The sequence below is a fragment of the Apteryx mantelli genome, chromosome Z (genome assembly GCF_036417845.1).
Source record: "Apteryx mantelli isolate bAptMan1 chromosome Z, bAptMan1.hap1, whole genome shotgun sequence".
In the NCBI taxonomy this organism is placed as follows: domain Eukaryota; kingdom Metazoa; phylum Chordata; class Aves; order Apterygiformes; family Apterygidae; genus Apteryx; species Apteryx mantelli.
The window spans coordinates 8,906,288-8,919,150 of record NC_090020.1 but is presented as its reverse complement, the minus strand read 5'-3'; the positions used below and the strand labels follow the sequence as shown (position 1 = coordinate 8,919,150).

General features: G+C 42.2%; 1 protein-coding gene across 2 annotated transcripts; it reads left to right on the top strand.

The window, feature by feature from the left end:
* The first annotated feature begins 3,622 nt into the window (after positions 1-3,622).
* Positions 3,623-11,988, top strand: DNAJA1 (DnaJ heat shock protein family (Hsp40) member A1). Of its 2 annotated transcripts, none has more exons than XM_067315304.1 (8): positions 3,623-3,871; positions 4,116-4,293; positions 5,407-5,511; positions 5,625-5,852; positions 7,296-7,410; positions 9,259-9,374; positions 9,958-10,058; positions 10,691-10,817. In XM_067315304.1, exons 1-8 carry the CDS (start codon positions 3,740-3,742, stop codon positions 10,739-10,741), a joined length of 1,026 nt encoding a protein of 341 aa, XP_067171405.1. In that variant the 5' UTR covers positions 3,623-3,739; the 3' UTR covers positions 10,742-10,817. The 2 variants fall into 2 exon arrangements, with proteins under 2 accessions (XP_067171405.1, XP_067171404.1); XM_067315303.1 differs by having other exon boundaries at positions 3,626-3,871; positions 10,704-11,988.
* The last annotated feature ends 875 nt before the right edge of the window (positions 11,989-12,863 follow it).

Here is a 12,863-nt window from a genome sequence, read left to right as displayed (position 1 = left end):
ATTGAAGAACAACTTGAATAGAAACAGCCAGACCTAATGATAAAATTGTTCATTTCAGCAAAGTTGTTTGTTTGTTTTTAAACCAGTATGTAAGTAACAGAATGAATCTAGGAACCAGAGTAGGTTATATATATTAAAGGAAGATGGCATAGACAAGCATTACAGGGTATGCATACCTGCCTGGTAACCAAGCTTAACAGCTGTATTCTAGTGTTTCTAAAAGTTAACCCTATATGATCCTAAATAATGTGTCAACACCTTCCCTTGGAAGGAAATGAAAGAAAGGACAGTAAAATTATGCATAAAAACTCTGGATTTATAAGTGTAAAGTTGTCTGTTTATTATCAATAAGATGGGGAGATGGGGGAATGCAAAAGGAAAAAAGAGTTGTGACCGATTATATCTGAAGCTCCTATGAAGGAAAATATTCCAGCCTGGGGAACAAAGATAATTATTAATCTTTTGTTATCTCTTATCTTCAATAGGCAACACAGGAAACAGAGTATCCCATTCCAATCTTATAGATATTGATCTATGTATGTTGTGTGTGTGCATAGTTATGAGTATCATCACATATTTACAAAAGATGCTGCACAACATTGAGAGAGATGGATTGCTGACAAACTAAACTCCTCTGAGATCTGAGACCTGGGCCTAACTACAAAACCTTCAATATCTCTACTACCCTCTTCACCATGTCATCAGGAAGATTACCAAGGGATTGGTAAAAGAGACAATGAATGAGTAAATAGGTAAGCAGTCACAGAAGGGTTATTAATCATCAAGGTTATGAATAATCAAATATCATCGCAAGCTTATTGTACATATAAGAAAACAAATTATTCTTGGAATAGTATCCTTAAGACTGCAGGGCTGCTACATATGAAAACACATCCAATTGTAATGTTGTTTATACTAATTGTGTTAAGTATTGCCTAAATCTATATGGTTACAGGCAGCATAACTCCTGCTGATTACAACACCCTATTTGGGGACTGACTCATCCTCCCAAGAACACTTGTGAGGCAAGAGCAGACCTTGCCACAGCACAGCCGTATCAGTGAAGTCAGTCTTTGCGATTGAGCTGGGAGATGGGCATCTGCAGGGCCAACTATTGCACTCAGGAGGTTTGAGATATTGCTGGATAGTCATCATATTAACCACATTGAACCCATTACAACAGGTCAATGCAATCCAAGGGCTGGAAAATTCTAGACTGAAGCCTACATAAAAGCACTGTTCAGTTGAAAAGGTCTCACAAAAAAGTTAAGATTAAGTAGTAAAATCCTTAACTCTAGATCTGAAGTACTGTGCAGTATGTTATAGCAGGTAAGTGAATTAATAAATCAGATTACAGCTTCCATATGCAAATTATTACCTGCCAAAATACCTCTGCCTCCTTGTATGCAGCTGATTAGTTGTCATGAGTCATGCTAATATCAACATTTGGAGGGGAACTGGCAACACTGGAGAGCCTTTAATTGAATGGCATTTACCTTAAATAACATACAATCATTTATTAAAGAATGAAAAGCAGCATGATATCATAGAAATACAAGTGTTACATCAGAATCAACACATTATCCAGACTGCAAGGCAAGTAGCTAATGCAGCTCCTGCACAGTGGCTGCAGATCTTTGGTGGCTTTATCTCCGATGATACTGCTATTCTATACCTATTCTCGCACCCAATATTTGTTTCACTTCTCGCTGCCCTTATATTATTAATTGTAGTAATCGCTTTGTAAGAGTCTTTCTACTAGCTAAAAGGTTGCTGGTGTAACCTGCAAATTACAGTATCTTCAGCAAAGGTTAACTGTATGTGGATCAAGAGGTGGAGTGTAGTGATCCTAACTAGAATGCTATTGAACATCAAGGAGTGTAGTGGTTCACGTAACAGCTGACCTGAGTAGGCACAAGCCTGTGCTGTGCTGCACATACCTCTTGGCTGCAGGATGGACTGAGATGGCTAATTGTAACAGAGGCAGCTGTAGGCAGCTCCCACCTGGCACCAACAATCAGACCACCTGCATGTCCTTATCTTTGTTTAGAAATGAAACAGCATGTTTTCATGTGAATGTTCCTTTTGCTGGGCAGTAGGAATGATTAATAGAACTGTTTTCTTCTAAGAAAATCCTGTAAGAGCTCTAGAGACCAAAATGCTGGTGAACCTCAGCACAGGCAGTATCAGTGCAGTGTGCCCTGTCCTGAGAGGTCCATCCAATGCTGTATCATCTTGAAGTTCCCATCATCAGAAGGGATGCAAGATGTAATTGCCAATCTTTTATTCCACTCATATCTTTGAATATTCTGATTAAACATCATATTTTACTCAAAGATTCAGGTGTGCATTCCTTCTTACTGAGGGCTAGAAAGAATTGGCACCTACGTGGTGTGCATTAGGACGCAGAGGCATTCAGCGTGGGTGCCTAAATATGGATCTCCAATTCAAGAGCTTGTTAGTGAAATGCAGTGGCAGTCATTGGCATTTGCACATTTCAGGGGTTGCAGCCAGGACAGGAAAACGTGCTAGGTTCTGTGCAGAGGTGCTCTGAGTCACCGCACTGCTGCTGTGTGAGCATCTGTGGCTCTTCCTGTGACTGGCTCTTTCATTGCTTCTCGGAAATATGTCTGAACTCAAAGCTGCAGCTCAGGTTCTTTATAGCCAGTGATAACTTCCTTAGCAATGTCAGAAGCATTTAAGCTTAGGAGCAGACTATCTGTGGTTTAAGGCTTTTAATATAAAACATGTATAATATTATAATGTGAAAATAGTAACCATTATTGCTCCTTGATACTTTACAGGAGCACATGCACTGCTCAAGTGACATTCAAAATAGAGGCATTCCCCCCGCCCCTTGCTTTCGTTTTCCTAACAGGGCCCAAGCACCTATAACCGAGGACTGCATGATCCTGGACAAAAATGGGAGGCAGGCAAGGAAAGGCCAACACGGGTGAAGGCTTCGGGGTTTCGGCTTTGAGACCCTCCCGTCGGAGGACGGCGGCAGTCACTACAGCAGGCTCCACAAGCGACCGACTTAACCCCGCGGCAGGGTTTTTCCCCGACCTTTTTGACAAGGCCGAGGGTACGGCTTGTTCCACCCGCTACACCGGCCACCTGGGAGCTCCGCACGCCCTCAGCGGAGGCGGCGGGCCCACGCAACTGCCCCCTCTCCCGGTCACCCTCAGAAGGATGAGGCGGGCTGGGCCGGCCCAAGCCGCAGAGCAGCCCGGCGCCGGCCGCCCCGGGGGAAGAGGCCCTCCCTTCCCCCTCAGGCAGGGCGCGCGGCTCGGCGGGCGCCGTTACGGTCGTTGCAGCGCAGGCGCGGTGACCCGCCGCCCCCGGGGCATGCCGGGAGCCGTAGTCCGCGGGCGGCGCCGGGAGCATGCGCGGCGCCGGCGGCAGCCTGTGGGCGGTGCATGCTGGGAGTGGCGGCAGTGGGCGAGCCGAAACGCTTGCCGGGCAGCGTGGCCTGGCGCTGACGGATGGAGAGCGGCGATTGGCCGGTCCCTTCCCCCCACCTCCCTCTCCCATTGGCTGGCCTCGCTTTGAACCCGGGCAGCCGGCGGGGCGGGATTTCCGGGGAGGGGCCGCGGCGGCTTAAAAGTCCCCGGATGCGGGGACCGGCTCGGAACTTTCCAGAAAAGTCGGGAGCTGGGCGAGTAGGCGCCGCCGGGCGCGGGAGCACCCGCCGCGGAGGTGTCCGGAGCGGAGCGCCGCGACCCCGCAAGCCGCCGCCATGGTGAAGGAGACCACATACTACGATGTGCTGGGCGTGAAGCCCAACGCCTCGGCCGAGGAGCTGAAGAAGGCGTACCGCAAACTGGCGCTCAAGTACCACCCTGACAAGAACCCCAACGAGGGCGAGAAGGTCGGCGGCGACGGCGGGCGGCCCTCCCGGGGAGGGGGAGCGGGATTTTTCGGGGAGGGGGGTGGCTATGCCTCGGGGCTGACACGGTGGATGGCGGGTGGCATTTTGGGGGGGGGGGGGCGCCTGGGGAGACCTTGGCTGGAGTGAGGGGGCCCTGGCGGGGAGGTGTGGGGAGGGTGCTGGCAGGATGCTGCCTGGGGGTTTAAAGTGAGGGTGTCCGAGACGTGACACATGTCTTTCACAGTTCAAGCAGATCTCCCAGGCTTATGAGGTACTGTCCGACCCCAAGAAGAGAGACCTGTATGACAAAGGGGGCGAGCAGGCCATCAAGGAGGGCGGCTCTGGTAGTAGCTTCGGGTCACCCATGGACATATTTGATATGTTCTTTGGCGGTGGTGGAAGGATGCAGAGGGAGAGACGAGGTAAGGTGCCTTTTTCTGACACTTTCGCAAACTTTACGGTTTAATTATTACAGTAGAGAGGATTGAAGTTACTCAGGTGAATGCTGTAGCTCTAAGATTGTAAATAATGTTAGAACAAAGTTATACCTATGTTTTTGAAGATTGGATAAAGCATTGTCCCTAGCTCTTAACCTGAAATGAGCAGGAAGAGGCCATTCAGTTCATACAGTGGTAGTTTGATCTCTTATGCATTGTCTCGTGTTAATATCTAACCAGATTTCATGTTTGGAAAATCTTTATCTAAGAGTAAACCCAGCATTTAATAACCTGCATTGGAAATGGGACAGTAGCGTTTTTTAAAATATTTTGCAACTGAGGTATTGTAAGTGTACTGTCCAAATGTGAATGTTTATGTGATCTTTAGTTGAAGGTAGCTATGGCTAAACAAGGCAGCCAAAGCAGCTTCAGTCTGTGAAACCTTGTTTTCTTGTGATGTTCAGTGGAATTGGTCTGAAGCTACAGTAAAAGTCTGCTCAAAATTAAAGTCCAGATTAAACATACTGGCAAAGATTTTTGTCATTCTTAAACTGTTTAAGAATCATGCTGCCCATGTCAATTCTCCTGGTAATGAAGGGAAGAAAAAAGTACCTGTATCAAAATGTTACACAGTTTGTGGGTGGTGGTTTTTTGGGTTCTGTTGGTTTTTTTTTTTTGTATCAAGGTATTCCTAGTAAGCTGGAACTTATTATAGTTCATGAACTTAAGCCTGCAGTAATTGAAGTTCTAGTCGATTCCAGACTGTAAAAAATTTAGTTACTCAATTCAGTTTCCAGAAATCCCCTTGTGAGAGGGAAGTAGTGCTTTGCTGGCTCTAGACAGTGTCTCCTACTTCCTTGTAGTTGTGTGAATGTTTGGTCACTTTGGATAAAACTAAAAGCTTGCACGTAATGCTTAAATCTGTGTTTCCATATGTTTTTTTTCTATTATTGTTTGCATTTTCATAGAAAAGTCTTCTGATTTACTTATTTGGTAAAGACTTGTTTTAATGTGACTTGAGCATAGTGACATGGGAAATTTTCCATTTTTTTAAGACTAAACTTTCAAAAATGAGTAAATACACTTTTTCTTTTACAGGCAAAAATGTTGTTCATCAGTTGTCAGTAAGTTTAGAAGACATGTACAATGGTGCAACAAGGAAACTAGCTTTGCAAAAGAATGTTATCTGTGACAAATGTGAAGGTAACTAATACTGAAAGTACACATTAATTACTTCTGAAACTGCAAGTTAATTTTTGTTGTCTGCTTTCTTCTGGTAATGCATAACAATCCATCTCCAATTTTACTCTTTTCAGGCCGCGGCGGTAAGAAGGGTGCAGTAGAATGTTGTCCTAATTGCAGAGGCACAGGCATGCAAATCAGAATTCACCAGATTGGGCCAGGAATGGTGCAGCAAATTCAGTCTGTGTGCATGGAGTGTCAGGGACATGGGGAGCGTATCAGCCCCAAGGACCGGTGTAAGAGCTGCAATGGCAGAAAAATTGTTAGAGAGAAGAAGATACTAGAAGTTCATATTGACAAAGGTGAGAGGATTGTAATAGGTTGAAGTACTAAATTTGAATATACTGACACTGACTTTGCAGCACTATAACAGAAGCTTTAGTAAGTGTATGGTGTTGATTGTTATGGTGAGTAACACTACTGAATGCAAATTAAGAAAGGTAGCCTGTTCATAGTTTTCAAAAGCGGGAGACTTGTTTTTAGGGAAGGGTGTTTATTTCTGTTTTAGTGTTTAATTTCTTTATGCATAACTGAGAATGAATTCTAAAACCTGTATTTTGGTAAGCAGTGAATTTTTTGCCTAGTGCAACTTTGTAAGCAAAAATCTTGGTCGGTTAGCTAGACTGATCAAATAAGACACAAATATATTGTTGGTTCATCTTGCCTAGTGAGTTTTGTTAGCCTGTTGGGAAACCCTGCAGACTCCGATCACTTCTACTGTGCTTCAGTGTGAAGGGGAACCAGGTCTGCTATAGTAATAAGGTACAAAGACAGTGCTAAGCCTATAATGCTTAGAACTAAGTGTGCTATGCAACCCTGACAGTGTTACTCGGTGCACATGTTCTTTGTTGGGCAAAATGTAATTCAATATGTAAACCCTCACAGTGATGGGGTAATGTGAACTGTCGAATGACAAATGCATCTCTTTTGAGTAGGCCGCTCAAAAGTTGGCGGGAGAAGTCTCTGGAATGGTAGGGCTTCTAAGACGGAACATGCTGACATGCACATGGCTTGCTACAGATTTCTATCTGATTATCATCTGTAACTGTTTTACATGTATGTGTAAGCACACCTTATGTAATGTTTGTATTTGTGGGTTTTTTCCCCCCAGAAGGAAAAATAATGTCTTGCAGTTCAGTAAGAATATATTGTGGTCATTTAAAACACGGAAATGATGAAAAAAGCTGAATTTTTCCATTGTAGAAAACCAGACTCTGCAAGCTAGCATGAGGCAGCTAGAATTTATGGTACAGTGATTTCCCTGTAGGTGAAATGTTTTTCTTAAGTGATGATTACTCTCCTAGGAAGAATGCTTCTTACCCTTTGCAGGCACTGAGATCATGTTTCACAAGTAGCTCTGCTACAGATACTTATAAAACTTAACCTGATTGGTTGTTTATTCTCAAAACAAGTATTGTATGCAGTGTTGTTTCTATGTTGTCTTTGTAGTGCTTGTGCATGTAATGGAAGCTATTTTGATAATGTTTCCCTTAAGGATTTTATCTTGGCAGGTGGCTGTTTTGAACTACAATTAAGCTTAATGATCATGAGACATAGCTCAGGTTGGCAGCACTAAAATCTTTTGGATGTGTGAGTTGATAAAAACATGTAATGCTACAAGGGAAGGTCTGATGTTCCAGTTTCAAGATACAGAGATCTCCTAGTACCAGCTTGTGCTGTATTAAAATAATGCATGTTGTTGCTTTTAGCTTAAAAGGCTGATATACTTGTTTTTTCTGCAATAGGAATGAAGGATGGTCAGAAAATAACATTCCATGGTGAAGGGGACCAAGAGCCAGGACTAGAGCCAGGGGACATAATTATTGTCTTGGATCAAAAAGATCACTCTACATTTACAAGGTAAAAACTCTGCAAGTCTTTTGTGTTTACTTTTGAGATGCTTGTCCACACGCTTCCTTGGTGACCACTGGCTTTTTAGTTACTGGAAACATCAGTAGGTAGGATCATATAGCTAGAATTAATCTGTGAGGTTTTGTTGGTCAAAGGAATATTGGCTTGTGCAGGAATACTGGTACAACTCACCAAACTATTAGTGTTACTGACAACACAAAACATTTTTGTGAGCCTTTGCAGTGGAAGAGGATGGAAGGCAAATAGAAGGGAGTTACAGTTATTGAGAGTTTACAAACCTTGAATTTTAAGAACTCTTTTAAGTATTTTGTTTAATAGCTGTCAATATCTGCAAAAGTTGTTGTCCTCAGGATTCCATGTTCTTTCTAGGATAGTTTTCCATCACTTAACTCAGAAAATCGGTCTTTTAGCGTAGGAAGCTGGTTATTGCTTATTTAGCTTCAGGGCACAGGAAGCTTCCAGTGCTTCACTTTTCCTCAGAGATCCTGTTTATGGCAAACTTCTGCGTGTAGCATGCTCCCTTCTGATGAAAGTCAAGGTGGTCTGTCTGCTGGCAAAGGTGGTTTTCCACCATTCATTCCCCACCTGAGTGAACTGGGTAGGGTAATCAGTCTAGTCCGTTCTTGTGAAAGCAAAAGTAACCCAAACAGAATCAACCATGTCTCAAGTATTTCATGTTACCTAACAATACTGCTTGGTGTTGCAAACTTCCTTGTTTCAAGTTACTGTTTGTGGAATTAGTCTATACAGTATTTTTTTTTTCTGATTTAAAAACACTGGTTGCCTAACAGAAATTTCTTTTGTGGCACTTGGTGTCTTGCTGTTTCTGCTTGGAACAGTAACAAGATCAATTGATTTGGGAAGACATTGTCTCGGGGTGAGGGGGCATGTCTGTCAACAGTTGGTCCCTTTGGTTGTCCTTATGAGTACAAATGACAAATCAAAAGTTCTTATAAAACATATAGCTGGCCTGAATAACTCTCCTGTATGGTGATGAACTATAGAAGTTGGTGCCAAAACTCTGTGCTGAAGAGCATTGAGCTCACAGTCTAAAGAATCAGTTCTTACCACTTTTGATAAGGCTTGGTGAACTGTGTTTCTTAATTCTAGTGAAACCAGATACTGAATCAGCTATGCCAAAGAGTTGGTCTGGGCCATACTTTTGCATGGTACCTGGGACTTGAAGTTGTCCCTTGCTCTCTATCTTCTTGCCCACTGCCATCAGCTCCAGCATCTTTAGGCTTCCCTTGATGTTTTTTCAGAGTTTAAAATTATCTTTCCAGGCAAGTCTCCTTCCAGACACCTCTAAAATAGTATGCATTGAGGTAGCTTAGGTTCTTTTAATAGGCTTGAGGTTTTCTCAGCCCTTGGACACATACAGACATCACTTGCACTGTTCTTACTGAAGTCAGAATAGGCAGTTAAAACAATTATATTTTCTGTTCTAATTATTTCTTGGTGTTATCCAGAAGATGGTTTCATAATAACCCATCACTTTGAGTTGCCATCACCTGTTTAATCTTCTTAGAGGAAAGTTCATCTCCACCTCCCAAGTGGGAAGGAGCAATGAAATGAAACTGAATGCAGCTGAGCCTTGCTCCTTTTATTTAAATAAACAATTTTTAAAACTTCTACACTTTGAATAGCTGGTTTTGCTCAGTAATGGCTCTCAGCATGGGTATTATCCCCATAATTGCTGGCTTCTGGTGCTACATCAGTATTTGATATTCTTTAATTGCTTGTGCTTCTTAGTATTAATATGTCAGCTTTATTTTCCTTGGGCATGGTCCTTTCACTGCTTCCCTCTCTCTGACTTTTTGTTTGGTTCTACCTTAGACAAGATGAAGATCTTCTTTTGTCCATGGATATACAACTGGTTGAAGCACTATGTGGCTTTCAAAAACCTATCACAACGCTGGATAACAGAACTATAATTATTACCTCCCATCCCGGTAAGTGTTGGCTTGCTTTCTGCCAAATATCCCTGCATCCAGCAAATGTAAACTGGAAAGTAAACAGTAAGTTTAAGGAAACAGAAGCAACTGACCAACTTTGCACAAGAGATGTGCTGGTACCAAGTATTTTTCCTAGTCTTTGCAGTACAAATTTTTAACAAATAGGGATTTGGGATAGTGGCCAGCACTAGCTAACTCTTTCTTTGCGTGATATAGTAACAGACCTTACCTCATGGACATACTTATATCCTGGGGATACCTCATGAGAATTGAAGGCCGTGGGTCTCTGAACTACTTTTTCAGCCTTGGAACTGATGGAGCACTTAACATATTTGTAAGTATGCTTCCTTTGGGAAGCATAACAAGGTTAAAAGAATGTAATGTAGATATCAACCTGGTCTCCTATTCAGAAGTTACCAGGCGGTAAGTCCCTGATAGACTACTGTGTATCAGTGTAGCTGTCTAAACACACTGTAGAAGGCTACATGAGTACATACCTAAGGGAGTTAAAATTAAAGCTGCTTGTGCTGCCTGTATGAATGTCCCCCTTTTTTTTTCCTTTTGACTTTTCTTTTTTTAGGCCAGGTTGTCAAGCATGGTGCTATTAAGTGTGTGTTGAATGAAGGTATGCCAATTTATCGCAGACCATATGAAAAAGGACGTCTGATCATAGAGTTTAGGGTAAGTGGATCAACTTACTAGTGTGGCATTCCTCATCACTGACTATCCAACATATATCTAAATATCTGACAACAGTCAGAAAATAAAATCTAACAAACAGGATTATAGGCTAGACCAAAGCAAAAGCTTCCTAAACATCTCTATACTGAATATATATTAAGTACCAGAAGAATTTCTTTGGATACATTGTGAATTTCCAGTTGCCTGACATGTTGTTTAGTTTCTGTCATCTTGTAGGAAGGACTGAATTGTGCTCTGTGTTAGAACAAGGGAGTGGACTGGAAAACACTGTCTTTGGAGAGAAGCTTGTGGGAGCTGTGGTAGTGGGCTTTGCTACAGCTTTAGGGGAGATTCAAGCATGTCTCTAATGTTGGGATATACCCCTGCTTTGTTTCTGTAGGGATTCTGGATAATATCCTGGGGCAGAACAAACACTGAATAAAAGTTGGTTAAGTTGCCAGATGTGGTAGAAGTTGACTTTTTTGCAGACATGAAAAACTGGCACAGTAACTTAAACCCAGTGATGAAGAAATAACAAATAAAGTGATAGTGATAAAGCTGACTTTGGCAAAAAAAAGTGACCTATAGTGGGATGGTAAAAGGCCATTTCAGGCAAACTACAGTAACTGCAGCTTTTAATTTCAGGTGAACTTTCCAGAGAGTGGCTTCCTCTCCTCAGATAAGCTGTCTTTACTGGAAAAACTGCTACCAACAAGGCAGGAGATAGAAGAAACTGAGGAAATGGAACAAGTGGATTTAGTGGACTTTGATCCATCTCAAAAAAGGAAACACCACTATAATGGAGAAGCCTATGAAGATGATGAGCATCACCCTAGAGGTGGTGTTCAATGTCAGACATCATAAAAGGGCCAGTGAATAACTTGTGATGCTTGTTTTGTATGCATTAGTGGATGAGTGAAGGACTACAAGCAGTTCACCTCACTTCCTGCTATTTGTTGTTTATTCAGCCATAGTTGTTTCTGAAAGCATAAAGAAATAAACTAAGTAATTAAACTGACTTTGCAATTTGTATAAAGCTCCAGGATGCAAACTCAGATGAAGTTGATTGCACTTCACCCCTGCCTGTTGGTCAAGAAAACTCCCTTTCCTGCTTGTCTTTATTTCAAGCCTTGTAATTCCTGTATGTGTGCAATTGCCCAGGCTTAGACTAAGATTCTGTGGTGTTCTTTTTGGTATTTTAGATCTTATACTCTGTTAATGAAGTATGCACAAGTACTTATAACTCATGGTAAGATATAGTTAAATTTTGTACTAATTAGGATAACTTGTTAATGTTCTGGGCTTGTGCTGGTGTTTATCAAGTAAGGACTGGCTCTAATGCAACCACATAATACATGAATGTGAGAAGGATATGGTCAGTCTTCACAGGCCCATTGAAGTCATGCAGTTTACCAGCTGTCTCAAGTTACTGCACTTAACCTCAAATAGTCCCTTCCTTGGCCAGCTTTGTTCCTGATCTTTGAACTAGATGTGAAACTGTTTCATCACTGACTGCTGCTTGGTTGCTGTTCTACACTGGGCTCTGTGTAAAGCTGGTGGGTATTTGGCTACTGCAGGAGCTTCTTTTACTACTGTGCAGGAGTAAAAACTTCCAGGGCTTACTGACTCGGTGTGCTGTTTGGAATCTGTTCAGTCTGCTGGCATGTGAAGCTTGACTTCCACATTGATTACTGAAATTACATACCCTTAAGTGGTATGTTAATGAAAGCGGTAGCAGCCCTGCTGTTGGGAGTATATGAGCCTGTAGAGGAGAGAACCATAGATGTCAGTGAATGCAAGCAACTGATACATCTAGGCTATTCTGAAATTCATGTATTGTGTGCATTATTTTAAGCTGACTCTTGAAAAATTCTGTATGAATGTTCTAATTATTGTAGATGAAACATTTCCAATATAATTACAAAATGGTTCATTGCCTCTTTTCTTAGACCAGATGTTAGTTTAAAGAAGCCACCCCCCCAACTTGCATTTTAGACTGCTATTGACAGAAAAATCCTAGCAAAAAATGCTCTTTCATAAAAAAATTGCTGAGAAGACAGGTCCAGATTTAACCTCCAGTATGGTAGTTTAGTCTTGTATTACCATCTGCCTGGGGATGCAGCATATACTTTTGTATTACTCTAAGGCAAAGGTGTCATGAGAAGAACTGTCTTCAGTTTTTCTTGTTGGGAATGGCTAGTACAATGACAGTGTTATGTGCTGTAATTTGAATCTCTGAAGTCAGGATAGTCAGACTAGAAAGCATCTCTTGGGGCAGGCTTGTTCAGCTAGCCCTTGTCATGAGTGGTATGGGCTTCATTTTATGAAGACAGCTATTGAAATGGCTCTTGTCTCAGAGGCCTACAGATTAGAGACTCTGACTCACCTACATCTTTTTTCATTCTTTGTCACAACAGAAATGAAATTCTGTAGGCCAGGCTCCTTTCCAGATTCCCCTTGGATGAGCTCATTAGTCAGCTATACACATGTGACCAGCAGGAGCCTTTGTTCCATCAGTGATTCAAGGGAAGGAACAATGTAATCCTGTCTCTAGCACAAGGGCTACAACACTTGCAGAAACACCATCTTAAGACAAAACACTGAGCACTCAAACATGCTCATTTTCAGTTCAGTAAGCACTGTGCATGTGAAACTGCTAACTACCTACCATTAAGGCCATAGGCTGTGTCAACATGTAGTTTCCTTTTTTTCTTTTCTGAGTCAACCACTTGATCAAAACAGCTAGTGCCAATCAAGCTCCATGCAGTGACGTGAGGATCACTGCTGGATGTTATTTTGTTATAG